The 18,197-nt window shown below is 42.4% G+C and overlaps 2 protein-coding genes across 2 annotated transcripts; one reads left to right on the top strand and one right to left on the bottom strand.

The window, feature by feature from the left end:
* Positions 1-1,112: 1,112 nt before the first annotated feature.
* LOC103372130 (elastase-1-like) lies at positions 1,113-3,051 on the top strand. Its single transcript, XM_008301695.1, has 8 exons — positions 1,113-1,146; positions 1,267-1,361; positions 1,475-1,581; positions 1,730-1,858; positions 2,169-2,305; positions 2,389-2,534; positions 2,729-2,878; positions 2,991-3,051. The coding sequence occupies exons 1-8, from the start codon at positions 1,113-1,115 to the stop codon at positions 3,006-3,008; spliced, it is 816 nt and encodes a 271-aa protein (XP_008299917.1). The 3' UTR covers positions 3,009-3,051.
* A 1,241-nt stretch (positions 3,052-4,292) lies between these two features.
* On the bottom strand, positions 4,293-17,013 carry csrnp1b (cysteine-serine-rich nuclear protein 1b). Its single transcript, XM_008301694.1, has 5 exons — positions 16,809-17,013; positions 10,271-10,469; positions 8,057-8,316; positions 7,652-7,948; positions 4,293-7,529 (listed from the first exon to the last, which is right to left on the bottom strand). Exons 2-5 carry the CDS (start codon positions 10,449-10,451, stop codon positions 6,537-6,539), a joined length of 1,731 nt encoding a protein of 576 aa, XP_008299916.1. The 5' UTR covers positions 10,452-10,469; positions 16,809-17,013; the 3' UTR covers positions 4,293-6,536.
* Positions 17,014-18,197: the final 1,184 nt, after the last annotated feature.

Here is an 18,197-nt window from a genome sequence, read left to right as displayed (position 1 = left end):
TAATAATAATAATAATAATAATAATAATAATAATAATAATAATAATAATAATAATAATAATAATACAATCTACAAGAACATCTTAGATTTAGATTTTCTTTAAATTAGTTAACTTTAATTTTATTTAAAATATAAAGCAACGGTGGAATAGGTGGTGGGTAGGTAGCAGTTGTGCTTGTAATAATTGGCCAGCAGGTTTTTTTTTATTTTTTATTAATTTAGTTAACAAAAACTAGAGCGCCTTACCCTTTGATCTACATGATTATGTTCCAACGTTTTGAAAGCTAATCTCTCATATTTCAGGGTTTTACAAAGATATTAGTCAATCTTTGTGTAAAACAAAAAGAAATTAGCATTTTATGTTACATTAAGACAACATATGGTTAACTTGCACGTTTCATATTGTCAAAATATAATCCAATATGCTTTGATAGAGAATTTATTAATTTAAAAATGTATTTTAAAAAATCTCTATATTAATATCATCTACATCTAATATGGCTTTTATATGCATATACTTATTAGTTTTTGTATTGCAATGATTACACATCTGTATTATACATTGAAATAAGAACACATGTGTTGTTTACAATTTGTTGCTGAATAAAGTCACATAGTGTCAGCAGGCTGGGGAACATTTTGTTGTTTACACTGGCTGTTGATCAGTCAAGACAGTTATCTGTCTGTGTCCGACTGACACCTTTCACAGCTGGTTTAGTTGACTTTGCCTCACTGTGACAGCACCCCATCCATGAACTGCACCTGCTCTTTTCCCACCATGATAACCAAAAAAAAATCTCTTGCTTTTAAAGTCAACTAAAATGCAAATATACTGACTATATAAGTTTATATGAATGAACTTTAGGGCTTCATAGTGTTCCTTACAGCCACACAAATATCTCAAACTTCCCCAAATTGGATCTTATTCAGCAAGAAAACATGTAAGTTTGATGTAGAATAAGGATATCAACATGGATTGTTGATATTGGCAGGTAGCATAATGGCTGCCTAACCTGGAAAATCTTTTTGAAGGTCTTCCAATTTAGGCAGTCCAGTCTCAAGCTGATATAAATAGTTAAGAGCAAACTGCACCTACAATTCAGTGTTCCAACATGATGTGGCTTGTGACTTTCCTGGCCTGCATTGGTAAGCTTCCTGTGAAATGTACCAACATGATTCACTATGGATTTTTCTTTGCTTTTATCTTGTGAACCTTAGCAGAATAATACCATTGTGTCTTCGTCTATGTTCATTTGTGTGCCAAAGGCCTGATTTGTGCTGAAGAGCCTTTCAATCATAAAGTGCACAATGGCAGAGTCATAGGAGGCCACGATGCTAAACCCAACACATGGAGATGGCAGGTAAAAACTTTAAGCGTGTTCCCGAGTTTGTTCCATAATAAGTGCTACACTTACTATGGAACAAATAGGATCAATATCAAACTACTAGTTCTTTCACCTCTGTTTGCTCTCAGGTTTCTATGCAGTATGATTCATACAATGACAATTCATACTACCACATCTGTGGAGGCTCCCTCATTGATGCTTTCCACATCATGACTGCAGCTCACTGTATTATGAGGTTTGTTTCCTGAACTTATTGTTACTAATGCGTATCATTTGTACATTTTGTACATCTAGAAGTCCCATCTTACTGTCTTCTGGGCTTGATAAAGGAGTGTGAGTAAGCACTTTGTGTTCCTTTTTTTCCCCCGTTTTGTCCCGATTAGCATGGATCCAAGCCTGTACCGTGTGGTGGTGGGTGAGTATAACATGTACAACTATGACGGCAGTGAGCAGTTCCTCCGTGTGGAAAGGATTGTTGTCCATCCTGGCTGGAATGGTGACCTTGGCAAGGGGTAAAGTAGCAGCATGTCAGACCACTTTTCTTTATTTATCTTTAAAATAAAAGACAAGCAGTTCAAAAAATCATAATTTTTTGACAGTGTTGGCTCTGGGAGATAGCTGCAACTGAATGGAAAATCAAATGTATTCAAACTGAATAGGGAGACAGTCCTAAATTACCATTTTCTCTTACAAGAAGATACAAACAAAACAACTTTGTTTTTGAATCGGCTTTAAATGTAAATTTTCACCCAAGTGGCAACCATATTTTAATTAACGCAAAAGAGGTGCAACTAAATTAGAGATTTTTATGATTTCCCTTAGAAATGATATTGCTATCTTGAGACTGGCTGATCCTGTGTACGACAACGGTTATGTGGCCATTGCTGAGCTTCCCTACCCTGGTGAGACGCTGCCTCATGGATTCACCTGTACCATCACCGGCTGGGGATTAATCGACTGTGAGTATGGACACATAAATGCACATTCACACCATTTGTATATCTATGAAAGAAATTCCTACATTACTTCTTTATTAATGTAGACATGGGCAACGTACCTGCCATCCTGCAGGAGGCTCCCCTTGATGTGGTGGAGCATTCAGTGTGCTCTCAGTATGATTGGTGGGGCAGCGTTGCTCTGGAAACCATGGTGTGTGCTGGAGGGGATGGAGCCATATCAGGCTGCCAGGTACAGTAGAACCAGTTTGTCCTAACCTAAAAACAGAATGTGTATTATTTGCATATTGTTTCATTGTTTCCCACATGTAGCAACACTTCTCAAAAGCAAAAAAATTATTTTAGGATAATAATTCCAACAGTGACACTAACTCCTCATGTCCTTCTTGTCATTGCATGGTCTGGTCTTACTGTTACCTCTTCCAGGGCGACTCTGGAGGTCCCCTGAGCTGCTATACTAATGGAGCCTGGAGAGTCCATGGTGTTGTCAGTTATGGTCCAGCTGGTATGTGCAACCAGTATAAAAAACCCACAGTCTTCACCAGAGTCTCTTCCTTCCTGGACTGGATATTTTCGGTAGGCATCCTTCAACACCTGTTTGCTTATCACAAACCATAAAATGTATGTAACTGTTTGATTGAATGATTTATAAAGGTATTCATTTTCATTTCTTTTGATTTTTCCTCAGGTTATAAACAGTGCTTAAACAGCACCATGTCTCCTGCAAAATAAAATTCATGTGCATCTCAGCCACTTGTGCAGTAGGTGTTTGCTTGCAGTTCCTGAAATGACCAAAGGGTGGCGAAAGTGCATCATGTTCTGACTAAACAACACACCGATTCCTCAGAACTACATGCATTTCCTGGTGCCGCTGTACTTTCCCACGTTCTCAGAAGTGCGTTTTTTCTTACTGAATGCATTTTGTCTTGGTGTATTTGCAACCAATTTACACTTGGGCTACAGCAAAAGGCTTTTTACTTGAATACAAACAAAGTGGACACAATCCTTGACCTTCTGACCTCCCAAGCTGCAGCATTAGAAGATGGAAAATTCCTAAAAGACCAAAGGGAATTGACCTCTGTCAGACTAAAAGGGCTTAAGTGGCGTGGAGGTAAATCTGTTTGGATGTCACAGGATTCAAAGGAAGCCAGAAGATCTATGCGATGTCTACCTAAAGACCGCATCCTCACGTGAACCAAACTTTAATTACAATCAAATGTGAGCTATATACAGTCACTGACTCAGTATTTCCTCCTTGTCTGGAATTTCTGGCCATATGCTTGTGGTGGTAGTCAGGAGACTCCAGCAGTGACATCACATAAAGTGTTTTTCTCCTAACCATAGAGACCAGAAACCACAGATAAATTCCAGTGGTTGACATGGAAAAAAGAATGCTGTCATGGAGCATTTAGGGTGAAATGTAGATTAGGTTCAATAATATCGAAATAAGTAAAGTTAGGAAGCAAAGAATACATGGAATAAATCAAAGAAAGCTGCACTATGAGTATATCTGCCTCCTAATCTAAACTTCACTAATGCAGAAGAGGTTTATTATCGGTCATAAAAACCAATGGTGTAAAGTAAATATATACTTTTTCTCAAGTGCTGCTCTTAATTTGAAGGTACGCGCACTTTGAGTATAATAATTGTGCTAAATGGAAATGTTATAGGTTTTACTTAACAATTATCTGAAACCTGAAGTTACAAATTAACTGTTAAGTTTAAGACGTAGCATAGTGACATTTGATACTGCAATCCAATAAAATGTTATATATTAAGCCAGTTAATTCTAATCATTTTAGCCCGACACCCCTTGAAAAGATGGTTTAAAAGTGTATTTAGCCAATAAAACCTCTGTGTTGTGACTAAAATGGGATTTCCATTGTATTCTCTTCTAGTTACCTTGGTAAATTATCTGAATAGCTCTTACACCACTGAATAAAATGCACTTTAAAAAATCAGTATATGACAAAACAACAAAGTCAAAGCATTTAGAAAATGTTTTTTTTTTATTATTATTTGGAGGGACAGGCTGTCAAAATGGCTTAGATGAAAGAAACTGTTTTTGAACAGCAGGTTAATGTGTGAATATGTAAAAAATAAAGCAGCTTTGTTTGCTCTGCAGGACCATTCAAGCAGAAATATGTACAACACAAAAGGCAAAAAGTAAGACACGTTCTTTGAAAACAAAATAAAACTGTACTGTAATACATTACATTGATAAACACTCACTGTTGCCGTTTCTTCATGAGATTTTTGATGTTTTATACAAGAGAAACAAATGTTCTGCAAAAATTAGTGCCCTCTTCATGGCATAAGAACATATATCGGATGGATTTCAAAGTAATCAAAAAGGCAAAAAGCGAATAATACATTTCCGATGTGCACTCTGCACGTTTCAAAGTATACAATTAATCAGAACAAGTTTTAACAAACAGGACCTGCATGCATAATTTCTAAAGGGTCCAGAAAGGCTGTTGAAACAGCTGTAGAAAGGGTGAGATATGTACATCAACTCTCTAGTGTCCCTCAGCTCTTCACACAGGTGACAGCACAATCACCTTTGAAAGGTCTTGTTCTATAATTATTGAGGCAACTCTTCAATTTTCGGGGTTTGTGTGTGCGATAAAAATTGTATAATATATGCAGTTTTTATCCACAAAAACCCCTTTACATGTGTAATTTAAAACATAGTGTAACCCAAGTCACAGACTTCCAAAAAATTCAGAGTACAATCAAATTGATCTTTGCAATTTACTTAGTTTTAGTGGCATTTCTCTAAGATATCTAACCATAAGGCTGCCTATGAAAAATACTTCAGAATGCTGGAGAGCAATAACCTTCATAAGTATACATTTCTCTATAATTCATATATTACAAAGGTTGTCCCAGATTGAAAATTACTCATTTCGCTTTCTTAATAAAATATTCAATTTGTCAGTGATTAGAATTCTTTTGTCATCCTACATAAATTAGTTACAAAATATTAGTGTAATTTTCTATGGTTATATTATAGGCAGCGATACAATAGACCCATAATTTAGTTTCAGTGATTAGGGAGATTCCACAGTTTTCAGTCCCAAAGCTTAAATGGAAGCCCTGTGCACACACCATTGGCAGGCATGGCTCCCCTGATAAGCAGGCACATCCAGTAAACTTACAACAGCCCATTTTATTGCCAAAAGGTCTTAAATTAAATAACTAGTGAAATAATGACATAATAAGTTACCAAAAAAAAAAAAAAAAAAGTGTAAGAGAATAGATATTAAATACTTTTCTGATGGACTTGTGGTCCCATTTCCCATAACAATGCCTAACTGTGATATGGAAAAAAGGAAAGAAGATTGCACTTTCAGGTGAAACGATCAAACCACAGTGCTGCTTGAGTGAAAGTAGGCTTTATCTGAAATAAATAAAATAAAATCATGAAGGAAATAATTTAAAACAAAGGTAATAAAGACAATACAGCTACAGCTTTTAATGGTATGAGCATTATTTCTAGTTACCCAGCTCATAAATAAGAAACTCCATAATTTAGCGTTTAACTGTTGAATCGATCCCGTACGACCAAAGCAATGCCTATTCATACATAACTATGTTCACAGATAAAGTGCAGATCGAGGAGCTTTTAGAGGGGTTTGTTTGTTTTGTACCATGGGAGAGATCTTGTGGAGAAAGAGTCCACTTGCTTCAGGATTTAACACAGGGAGAACCCCACCTGCTCAAGTCACCTGGCCCAAAGGGAGGACATGAGCAGGACTATGTTGTGATTTGACTTGGGTTTCATATGAAGGCCATCACAGCAATGGTCACCATACATTGCCTCCAAAAGCTAGAAAGCTAGAAAAAAATCCCTGAGGTGCACATTCAGCTGTGTTGAGATTCCCAACCTGGCCCCAGTTAATTCCTGTTTAGCATATGGTTGGTGATCTTGGTTTGGTTAAAAGAGCTTTCTTAGGAATTGAGAGCCATCATTGGTTTCTATGGGCCTGGTCAAATTGATCTCCGTTTTGTATTTTCTTTTTCCACTTTTAACACTAGCTGCCATCTCACACAGCGATAATCCCAAACTGCTTTGCTAACATTTTGAAGGCAAGTCTGGAATTTGAACATTTATTAGGCAAGAGGGAAATCACAGCTTCCTCCAACACGTTGACATTGACATCTTATGTGCATTTTCAGTCTCTTCCCAAACCTCTGCTTTTCTTGCACTGTCCACGGATTTTCACGTTTGTCAAACTTTCACAGACTCCATCACAGACAATTTCATGGCTTCCTCCAACAGCTGATTGTCTGTAAATGTGGCAGGGGGTTCTGGGACGGATTCTGAAAGGCCGATCAGTGACTCCAGGAGGCAGGTCCCAGGGTCACTTGCTGCAGGGAAACTGGGGTAACTAGGCAACTGAAACTGAAAAAAGTTGTCCATGTGCTCGTACTCCTTGAGGGAGTTGTAGAGCGAGCTGGGCCCCAAACAAGGGAAACCGTCAAAGAACTCCAGGTCTGACTCAGAGGACAGGCTCAGGTCCATGTTGTAGCTCGCCGAGCGATCGATGGTAGGAGAGGGTGTGTGTGGCACACTACTGCTGTGGAATAGGGCGTTTCCCTGGTTGGCATTTTCATCCAAAAGTTCTGAAATGGCTGTCGCTCGATTGTCTGTGTGATCGTCCAACAGTGCAGCGTCTATATTGTCGTTCTCGTCAGCAAAGTCCACCATGCTAAAGCTACTAAACGCCTCCGTAGATGGCTGCTGTTGCTCTTGCTGCTGATCTGCGCAACAAGTGTCTTTACAGGTCTTATCCCCACCATCCCTGCTGCTTCTTGAGCAGTTCTCTGTGTCGCTGAAACAAAGTATGCGGCTCAGGCCTTTCTCATCTACATCCAGCTGAGAGCGATGCTCGCACGGGCTCCCGCCTACTTCTGAGTCCTCGCTCTGACCTGAAGAGTCTGATAAGTCCGTCATATCACTGCTGCAACTGTTCTCTCCAGCTGCCGCCAGTTCAGAGCTAAAGGGGAAGGAGGGCACTGCTGGTAGTGTGGTGGCACCTGTTGCGTTCTCCTCCTCCTCCTCCTCTGTGCTGGACTGCTCCTCCAGCCTCTTCTCCAGTTCCAGCTTCATGATAGTGTGGATGTAATGCGTCTGTACCCTGGTGGAGTTGAACTCGATGCGACCCTCCGTGTTTCCACAGCCGTCCTTTGTACAGCCACACGGGAAAGAAGAATGGTCCATCTGCAAGATGAAGAAGGAAGTAGTTAAATTGCTAGTCACAATCATGTAATAGAAACCCCCAGCTGTATTGTGAAAGGGAGCTTTTATGAGCAGGAAATTTTAGGGACTTTTTCAGCGCTTACCTGACATTTGATGCCAGCCAGACTGCAGCTACACGTCTCAGGCTCGCAGAAGCCCTGGCAGTCGCAACCACAGTTCTCCCTGGAGATCCTCAGCTCGTGCAGCTGCCTCTTCTCCTCCTTGTCGATCTTCTTCACGCCAGCTGCTTTAAGCAGTGCATAGCGCCGTTTAGATGGGTAAGGCTGCAGGAAAGAGCCCTCTTCCAGGTTGGCTCCACTGATGTCGATGTCCTGCTCTGGGATGTCATCCACCGTCAGCCGATCTGCTTCCTCGTTCTCCTGGGTTCCATTCTTAGTCAGCTGAGGTGAACAGAGAGATCGTGTTTAATTGTTACACTGAATAAGAGAATGAGTTTAGTTTTATTGATCGTACCCAGAAGTAACACATTTCTTTGCAAGCTTGCTCACCTTCAGTTTGAGAGCTTCCAGCTTCTCTTCCCTGAGTCTGTTGAGGAGTTTTTCCCGGCGTAGGAGTCGCTGCTCCACAGCAAACTCCGCAAGCGTATACGTGCGGAGTGCACTGTGGCGCTGCATCATGCCCAGAGTGCATCCTCCTCGACTGGGAACACTGGTGAAGCCCTGGCACCGAGGGAAGAAGAACACCGTCACCTGGTCGAACGTCACATTGCCTCGTCGAGCTCTCTTGGATTTCTTAAGGATAGATGTTGCTGTAGAGGAACAAAAGGCAGGATTAGAACACATACTGTCCAAGTGAAAGAGGGAGTTTTCAAAAGAAACAGAGATTGGAGCATTCTTTTGTGCCACTAGATGGCATAATGCCCCACCACTTGAATCCTTGAGATGTGTGTAAATGCTGCTGAGCAGACTGTAAAAGGACACCCCTCTGATTCATTGCCCTAGCCTTATCATGTACCCAATTAAAAGACACGGCTAACAGGAGTCCAACACACTTACATCCTGTAAAGTGAAACCTAAACTACCAAGAATCCATTCAGCTTTGTTTCTTGTCCTACTGTGCGACAAAAACCACCCTGACCAGGAATTTCCTTTTGGTGGCCAACACAGTGGAGGAAGCAGAACAGCCAGGATCACAAACTGAGCGGTGAGTAAATGCTTGAGGCTTCCAGATGGGGTGGAGGGTGGAAGTGTAGCTCTCAGGATAGGAATAAAAAACCTGCCCACCCTGGTTTTCCTGCGAGCTGACAATCCCTACAAATGGCCCAGAAACCGACAGGAGTCAAAGGTCCTCTTTCTGCTAAAAACATTTAGGACCCACAGCAACGAGCCATCTCTCTATACCCAGACAAATACAATAAAACCATATGGGAATCAGAGTGGAACCATATGTGGGAAAAAAAATCCCAACAATTACTTAAGCTTTATTATAAATTCCACTTTCAACGCCCAGGAATATTCAACACAACTTTTAAAACTCACTTACGGACAAGCAACTTTTTCCTCTGCTAGAGCCACCAGAGCATTTTTTTTTTTCTTTTTACGTGAGCACAGAAAAGGACGATAATCCACAAAGCACATGTGTTGGGCATTACCTTTATGATGTGGTGGGAAACCCCTTGTAGATTCCCGTTTTCACAGCAGAGGAGCCTTTCTTACAAAAATTTTATGACACCCTGAACAACTGGCCTCGAGAGTTACAAAAGTCAAACCTGAGAATTGGTGTGAAAGGAATCAAAGCTCGCAGGAAGAAAAGTACCCTTTTACCCTCAATACAAGTGAACGTCACACAATAGCCTTACTATGTTGTCTAATCTGCTGCAAGGGGTAATACAGATGAAACAAACTGCCAGGTTCAGCTTCACATCCATCAAATCCAGTCAGGCTTATGACACCCACAGGAGACAAATGACACCCTCTCTACTGCCTCTAAATGAGACAGCTTTGCTTGCTGTTTTTCCCCCCTTTTGCTTCACTATGGCAAACAACTCTTCTGTCCAACACAAACACTGGATTATAATGGTCCATCCAATCTGCTCTTCTAGATGTGTCTACATGCCTTCTTTTCTTGATTGTCCTACCCCCCCTTCTTTTTTTTGTATCCCTTCACCCAGCCTCTTTCAGCACCTGTGCTGGGTGCATGCCCGGGCTTCAGACAAGGCTCTATGTGTTCCCGGCCTTGGCAACCTGCCACGCTTCTCTTCCTGGCTTCCTGCCCCACCATCCTGGAAACCTCACAACTGTTTGCCCTTCTCCTGTACACCACAATCCCTCTTCCAACCCGGCCGGTCCCCCCGAAAGACCAAGCACATGCACCCAGGTCCAGACAAAAACACCCCGAAGCTGCTTGACCCACATCTCCCAAGGAAAGGTGAGTCTCTGTCTGTCTGCGGGGCTTCTGGGAGAAAGGTGGAGATTGAGCCAAGGTGAGCAGCCACTGCATAATGCGATTAGCCATTTTGCAGCTTTAGGGCATGAAATCAAAAGAGGTATTCATTGCAGAAGTCTGAAATCATTTCTGTGAAGTGTTTCATGGGCTGCCAGCTGCCTAAATTCCTTAACCTCTCCCCCGTTTTTATGGGTTTGTTATTAGAGCCTCCATGGATGTTAAAGACAAGGTGAGAGGATGTACATTTTTATAATAAAAAAAAAGCATGTTCCATCAGCTATTTCTATGGTTTATTGTCACACTGGGAGGACACTCACTGTTGAAATTTGTTGCTGGGGAGCTGGGGTTGCTGGGAGTGGAATCCAGGGTGTCCGAGTAGCAGCTCTCCCCCTCCGAGTCCCAGCCTGAGCAGGCAGAGGAGAGGGAAGAGGGTGAAGGTGAGGAGTAGCATGGGTCCTCATCCACCTCCTCAAACTTCCTCTTGAGTAGCCCACTCATGGCGCTAGTGCAAACAATCTGCAGGAAGGAGCAGAGGGAGGGGTTATTAGCAAATTATTTACAATTATTTGAACAACTTTTAAAAGGATCTCAGCTTCTTATCACATGCAGACTATATATTTTTATGATCTGTATGGTGCCTTGGAAGCCTTTGCAGACACATGCACAGGCGTTGCACAGTGTCACTGGTACAACCGAGTCCTGTGCTCGGCCATGTGAGACGGTACGCCTCCCGGTCTCGTGCTGCACTCAGCTGAGAGCGGGAGTTAGTCATGGCGCAGGAAGCAATCAATCAGTCCTATTCGCCTAAGTCAACAATTACTGGACCCTTCACCCTCTTCCAAATCCCATCAGCTCAGCAAACGCATTGATTAGAGGAAAGACCGAACAAAGGTGACCCAATCATCTCGCCATAGGCATTTAATTTCAGCCATTCTCCTCAGGCAGCCTTCACAATCACACATGCAGGCCGAAGCCGAGCCGATTTGCCACTCGTCCTGTTTAATGTGTTCACATGCAGCTCGTAGCGTATACAGTGCACGCAGCTGCGCATAGTCAAGATGTTTTGTTATGCAACTCCTGCATTTCTTCAGAGCGCTCATGTGAGGAGCTGCTGGTTCAGCAATACAAACAATCAATCCTTTGATAGAGGCAGGCAAAAAGAGAAAAAAGAAAAAAAAAAAGGGAGAAAAGATGATCACCACTCAGCTCTCTCAAGGAGAAGGAATGCCATTTACCCTCTAATCTTCAAAAATATTGCCCAATATCTGTGAAACCTCTTCTGTGAACAGGGTTTCTGGCTAAGGGATTTAAATGTCTCACACAGGCCTAAGAAATAACAGACAACCTTCTTCACAACTTCTGGGAAGTGCAAGGCGACGGCGGCTGCTAGACAGGACAAGTCATCATCACAGTCTGGGGCCGAGCTCCTGCTAACTTAAACAAGGAGGGATGGAGGGGTGGAGGGAGGAAGGAAGTGAGGGGAGAGGGAAGACATGACTGGGCTCTCCTCCAGCGCAGACACTCCCTACGATGATGTGGAATGGGGAAAGGAGGCTTTTACTTTACCCATAAAGAGATCATTTCACCATCACACTGTTTACCGTCTTCGGAATTCAAGCCAAATCACTTACAGCTGCTGCAGCTTGAGCATGTTGTAAATCCACTTCAATTTTTGGCTATTTTTAGCAGCGTTTGTTCAAATGTTTTTTTGGTAATGCCTATAATTTAAAAATGTTCACAGTCAAAGGTAATTTTTGCACTTTTTCTGCTCCTTTTTTTCCCCCACTGGGTAATTACAGATTAGGCAACTTTACATTTGGATCAAGTTAAATTTAAGTCCTAAATATGTCAATTATTAGATAAAACAGGGCTCAGACACATAAACACCAAGCTGTCCTGCCAACAGGCTAAACTGTCACCAGCACTCCTTAGCAGACAGATAAATGTGCCAAAGGAAGGACACGTCAGAAATCCTCCACCGACTTTAACTCCATGTGTGACCTGCATGTCTGGCTTGTCTTATCAGAATGTAAGTGTCAGCACTCGAAAAACAGGAAAAAAAACCTAAGCGGGTTTGCAAGGAAGGGGTCATTTTCAGCATGCAACAGGGAGCAATTATGCAAAACCAGTCCTCCTTTTGACAAGGATAAAGGCGAAGTCAGAGTCAAGGGCAAGAGGCTGACACCTTTGTATAGGCAGTGAGGGCAGCTTTGCAGCTGTATAGGGGGGTTATTGTTACTGCTGCAGTCAGATATTGTTGTCCCCGGTGCTCCTATGATGAATGAATCACCTTGCAATAGGTCAAGTTGGCTCGTACCGTCTCTGCAACAAACAAAAAGCCTTCTCCACACTGTAGCCAACTCAGTGTGTTTTACATTACAGACCCAAAGAGAGAACAAGACACTAAATTCAAACCCATCAACTCACTCAAGCACGAAATAATCTCCAAATGCCTTTCACAGCTACTAATATTATCACATTATATGATTTGCCTTGAAACAATTTAGAAACACCTGGGTGCAGCATCTGTTGCTTACGCGTTCGCTTATCGGACAACATGTGCGTTCTAAATGCCGCATGTACGTCTTTGTGTGAGAAAAGAGGAGCACGTGAGGGTTCACCTTACATTTTTGCCATCATTCCCACCCCCCAATTCCCTGCAAAAAAAATGAAAACAAAGCTGCGAGGCATCCTCAAGGGAGTGCATAGCGCCAGCTAAGCAAAGTCTTTTTAATTAAAAGCTGCAGCGAGGCAGAAGGGGGAGGAGAGGCAGAGAGGTGGTGGTGGGGGGGCAGTGGTGTCAGAACTGGGTCATTGTCTCTTGACTGCAGTCTACCTGACACATTGATTTGTTAATCCTGTTCAACGGGCAGAAACAATGGCGAGAGGTTAATCCTGGCAAGGGGACGGCTTGTAGTCAATCTGGAGCTTCTCAGCCTGCTCAGCCGCTGCACCCACAGAACAAGGCCAAGAGAGCACGGAGAGAGGATGGAACAAGGGACTGGGGCTAAAAAGACAACATCGCACAATGACTCATTTGCAAAAGGGTGGAGGGAGACGGTGGAAAAAAAAAAAGGAACAAAGATAAAAGAGAGGAATTCAGAGCTGGCTCCTCAAGAAAGCACTGCCTGTGAATGTCTGCTCTAAATGGAGAATGGATGTGATCGGACAGCCGAGCCAGAGAGGGAGCACAGCATGTTTTCAGCACGCACTAAATTATGCATCACTGTCATTCCATCAACCGCACACAGGCAGGCAGATAAAGGACGCATCCACTGAGGTGCTCCCCAGCCAGTTGTCACAGAGTTGGGAAGATAAATCTCTGGCGAGGAGATTTGTCACCAGAATCACTACACAGCTCAAGTCAGATGCATAACTATGTCAGTCGAATAAGATTATCTTGATACATGCAGCTACAGGCTGTTCATACGACTTCAGAATCCCAATTCATTTCTATTTTATCTGCAGACAGCTTCTAAAGTCCCTATTAAGGAGACTTAAATTATTTGAAGAGGGGCGAACAGGATGTAAGAAAGGCTACAGTTACTTTCACAAGATTCCACAATAAATCTAATACGATAAAATTGCTGAACTTCCTCATTTAAGGCAGCTGTTTAGAAAAATTGAACAATCCCTGCCTTTAATTGCAGTCTTTCTAATCATCAAAAGCCATTTATTTTATAAGAAGTACAACCAGAAGCACAAAAAATAAAAACCTTTTCATGCACGTCTCTGGATGTGCAGAGAAATCTGCAAGCAGCCTGTTTAAACTGCCCCCGTCTGCCCTGCAGCACAACAGGACAAGTCACAGTTGACTTTGCCCCCTTGCACTGCCTGTCCAGCCCCTTTGCAGCTGATAACTGTGTGGGTGGGAGCGACAAGTCGCACTAATCTTAGCCAGCCGAGAGCATTTACATGGCACACTGACAACCTTGTGCAGTGTCTGAATGACTGACTGAGTGCTCATAAAATGTGATAATGATGAGCCTGGGAGTCTTCCTGCGTGTGTGCAACCGTGTCTGGGCAGGCCGTCCCCCCTCCTCCAGGCTTCAAGGTATTGCACCTCTCACTTCCAGCTCTGTCACCGAGAAGACGGAGGTAATTGATCGGAGCCATCAAGGTGACGGTGGGCTGGATTCCAGCTCTTGCACAGCTGTGGGGGGGACGGAGGGGGGGGAACACTGGCTCATTTCTTAAACTCAGCTGTTGGTTGAGAAGCGCTCCACCTGCTGGAACAATGCAGGGAGAACTGCAGCTTTCTCCTCTATGAGCCTGTTGTTCTCACTGGAGCCCAAAAGCTCGCCGTGACTGTGCCACAGAAACATTCTGTTCCTCTGCTCTCGACCCGTGCACACACTGATTCCAAAAAGGAGAGGTAGTGGGAAGAAGGAGGGAGGATTGTACAAAACAAATAAATAATGTCATGTCTCCAAGCCACAGGAATTCCATTCTGGCAGCGCTACTCCTGCTGTAATAGTGGGAGAAGAACACAGGCTCTATCTAACCCAGATGTGTTTTCTGCTGCTAACCACTGGAAAGTCTTACTCCCCTAAGGCACTTGAGCGAGCTACCTTTCCTCACCACACCTGACAGGGTATTAGCTTGCACGTGGACCTCGCATGCCCTCAGCTGTCATTAATCTCTAGCGCAGGACAAACTTGAATGTCCAGGTGATGCATGCAGAACACTCACACTTATTTGGGTGGGTTTACTCCTACTTGAAGACAAGTTTAATTCCTAGGAAAGGTGCGGTAGTCACTCCGTGGAAAGAGCATAAAAAAATAAATATGCAGCTGTGTTTTCTTTTTTTTTCTGTCAGATTTGCAAGGATCAGAAACTGTGCAGTGGTGTAAAAAAAAAAACAACAAAGTTGAGTTAAAAAGAAAAAAATTGTTTTGCACAAACATGCAGCTTTTATGGGTGTGAGAGCGTGGAGGAAGGGAGGAGGCGGTTGTGGGTTCAGGGGTCGTGCTCCAGTCTGGGACACTTGCTGTATGGAATGCTGGGAGAGGACAAAGCAGATGGGAGCTCTCTGCTGCTGTGTTGGAGACTGTCAGCAAGCTCTCTGTTACCCTCCTACCTCCCCCCCTCCACCTCCCCTCACTTCACTCCTCTCTCTCTCTCGTCTCCAGGCACAAAAGCGTGGGGCCATCCTGCGTGACCAAAATGAAGCAGGCACAGACAACCTTGTTTGAACCCAGCATGCTTGCTGCCGCTGCTGCCTCTCCCAGCTGGGGGAGACGGATACTAAAAAGTGTGCACGAGCTTCCTGAGGTTGTGAAACCTACACTGCAGTGCACAGGAAGAGGCCATCCAGATTATCTATGCTGTGTCTGACAGCTGCAGGCACCACAAGGTTAACTGAAGGCAGGATCACATGATGAAGATGGGTTGGAGGGGGGGGTGGAGGATTTAGGTGGTGTGGATGGCATTTGTTGTGCTTGAAATCTCTCCAAATGTTGCACGCAGCTTTTTGTTGCCTTCATGTCATTACTGCTAGATTTCATGAGAGGGCAACCAAGTGGTCAGTTCTTGTTTTTAGGGGGAATCAGAGTACAAAATGTGAGCTAAAATGGAAAAAATACAAAAGGGTTAAAAGGAAGGCGATAAAGAGCTACTGAACATCTCAGAGCATTCCTGGGAAATGCACGCCACATTAAATGCACAGCACCCAGTGTTAGATTCCCTCTCAGTAAACAAAGGATCATTCAGCTCTCTGTAGCCTAATTCCAGAAAACATGATTCCAAAAATGATCCGGGTGAGGTCGCGCTAGAGACGATTGAATTGATTCAGTCGCTTTTATCAAAAACAGATACAGTCTGGCTTTAAAAAAAATAAAAGACAACAGTGTCATACATGAAAAATGCATTAATGACCAGCATTAGGTGATAAAAAAGAGAAAATTAAATAAAGAGCAAGAAGGATCGCTGCGCTTTCAATTAAATTAAAGCACATTTTAGTGATTTATGTGCCCAAAAAAATGAAAGAAGAAAACAGCCACATGGAAAACTGTTTAAACAATGAAAGAGCTCAACATTGCGCACCTGGCTCCAAGCCTGAGCTGCTACCTGCGCGGAGGTTAATTTGTTAAAAAATAAATAACATTTAAAAAAATCAATCACCAATCAAGAATCAATGATCAAATCTGCAGGCGGACGTACGCGTCGTGAGTCCGGTGGCCGTTTCCACCGCTGACCTGATCATTCCTCATGATTAATGCTAATTCTAATGACAGCAGCCCCTGTCAGCTGTGCGCTCAGATGTAGTTGCCTTCAGGAGTCGCTCTAGTTACAAGAGGCGCACCAGCACCGCTGAGGTGAACAAGAACAACTCCACACGGGCTGAATACACAAAGCCGACCTCATCAACAGTTCACAGAAATGAAACCCTCAACCGAGAGAGAAAAACATTAAAAACACACACGGACACCAAAAAGCGCAACTCAACTGGCGTGCGCTGGGAAGTTTCCAAAAAAAATAAAAAATAAAAAAAAATCCCTCAACAATCACTGATTGATAATGTCTTTAAATCAATACGAGTGATTGCCCCAGTCTCCGCTAAATCATCTAATCATTAGATTTATTTGCTGTTATCAGCTGTATGATCACCTGCATGTGAAGTAGTTCCAACTCACTTTAACAAGCGGTCACTATTTACCTCCAATAAAGCGTCAAGTTAACTATTAAAAAAAAAAACAAAAAAGGAATCCAACAAATGAAGCGCTTTAACACGTTTCCTCACACGGCAGCAATATTTAAAATGACACCACTCGCGCTGAGGTTAAACACATTTGATTACTGGTGGCTCAATAAACACCAGCGGCCAACTCGCCGATTCTGTTTTTTTGTACTCACCACCAATTCAAGTATCCGATCACCATCAGGGACGGAATATCGTCGGAGGAACAGTGGGGTGGGTTTAACGGTGGGAGTAATCCAAATGCCACGAAGGAAATATTGCGCTTTATGATCCCCGCATATACACGGTCTCTCCTCGGTGCTATTGTCTGTGCGTCCGTGCGCCGTACGGGGCTCCGTACCAGCTGAAGCGCTTCCCTTGTCTGTAGCAGACTGCCGAGAAGCGCAGCCTTTTTCGTCAGTGGAAAACTCCCTCCTGGCGTCTGGTCTGACGCAGGCGGTGACACAGGGAGGCTGCCCACGCCGCTTCCTGCCTGTCCTCCTCTCTCGCTCTACCCGGACTACCTGCGTGAGAAAATGCATGTAGATACAGCTGAAGTGTTAATATGATGATGATGAGGATGATGATAATAATAATAATGATGTGCCACATCATGAAATAATCCCACAGCAGAGCTTTGATGAACCTCTGGTGGTGAGTTTGGAAACATCTGATCGGTGGATTGCACTTAGATAGATAGATAGATAGATAGATAGATAGATAGACAGACAGATATGAAGCACACAAATAGGAACCTTGGAAGAAAATAAAAGCAATATTAAAAGGTAAAATTAATAAAATAATTAAAACAGCAAAAACTACACCATTTAAATTAGAAAATAAATAATCCTGGTAGTAGATTAAAAAACTAAATTGATTGATAGATAGAATAAGATCAGAAACTTGATTATGGATGAACATTTGTAGAAAAACAAGTTTTCCTTGATAGGTTAACTCATAGTCTACTCAATAATAGTCCCTTTAAATGCTCTGTACATGCTTCTAGGGAAAGTAAATAAAAACAAAAAACAAACTTGGAATGCATTGAGGCATGGAGGCCAACTATGAAAACAAAAGGTGAATGTACACACATTAGAAACTTGGATCAGAATGAAATAAAACAATTAAAAACCTTAGGAATAATACAAGCATTTCAAATTTCAAAATAAAAGAATCAGCTATACCCAGAATAGCTGAAGGTAAATTAAGATTAAATTAAACACGTAATTTGCTTGAAGGTAGGAGCTGGATAGACAGATTCTGTTTTATTCTTTCAGTCAACCTTGATTTAAACTTTAACCATTTACAATACAGCTAAGTAAGGACGTAAAAGATAAAGGAACACAAATGATCCTGTACATGTTTAGCGTCACTCAACTATAATGTCTTTTGGTTTTCTTTCAGATCTTAACTCACAATGTTTGTCAACTTGGAATACACTGAGGTATGAAGATCTTATTTACAATATAGATAGATAGATAGATAGATAGATAGATAGATAGATAGATAGATAGATAGATAGATAGATAGATAGATAGATAGATAGATAGATAGATAGATAGATA

This window comes from Stegastes partitus, unplaced genomic scaffold (genome assembly GCF_000690725.1).
Source record: "Stegastes partitus isolate 25-593 unplaced genomic scaffold, Stegastes_partitus-1.0.2 Scaffold1699, whole genome shotgun sequence".
In the NCBI taxonomy this organism is placed as follows: domain Eukaryota; kingdom Metazoa; phylum Chordata; class Actinopteri; family Pomacentridae; genus Stegastes; species Stegastes partitus.
Note: the sequence above shows the minus strand (reverse complement) of the source record. Positions and strands in the feature narration are given on the sequence as shown.

What these genes read in the sequence shown, in the direction of transcription:
- LOC103372130 (XM_008301695.1), top strand. Translation starts at nt 1,113, where the DNA reads ATGATGTGGCTTGTGACTTTCCTGGCCTGCATTG. An exon ending in AATGGTGACCTTGGCAAGGG is followed by an intron (nt 1,859 to 2,168) that starts GTAAAGTAGCAG and finishes GATTTCCCTTAG; the next exon opens with AAATGATATTGCTATCTTGA. An exon ending in GAGCCATATCAGGCTGCCAG is followed by an intron (nt 2,535 to 2,728) that starts GTACAGTAGAAC and finishes TACCTCTTCCAG; the next exon opens with GGCGACTCTGGAGGTCCCCT.
- csrnp1b (XM_008301694.1), bottom strand. Translation starts at nt 10,451, where the DNA reads ATGAGTGGGCTACTCAAGAGGAAGTTTGAGGAGGTGGATGAGGACCCA. An exon ending in TGGAAGCTCTCAAACTGAAG is followed by an intron (nt 7,949 to 8,056) that starts GTGAGCAAGCTT and finishes TGTTCACCTCAG; the next exon opens with CTGACTAAGAATGGAACCCA. An exon ending in TGGCTGGCATCAAATGTCAG is followed by an intron (nt 7,530 to 7,651) that starts GTAAGCGCTGAA and finishes TTCATCTTGCAG; the next exon opens with ATGGACCATTCTTCTTTCCC.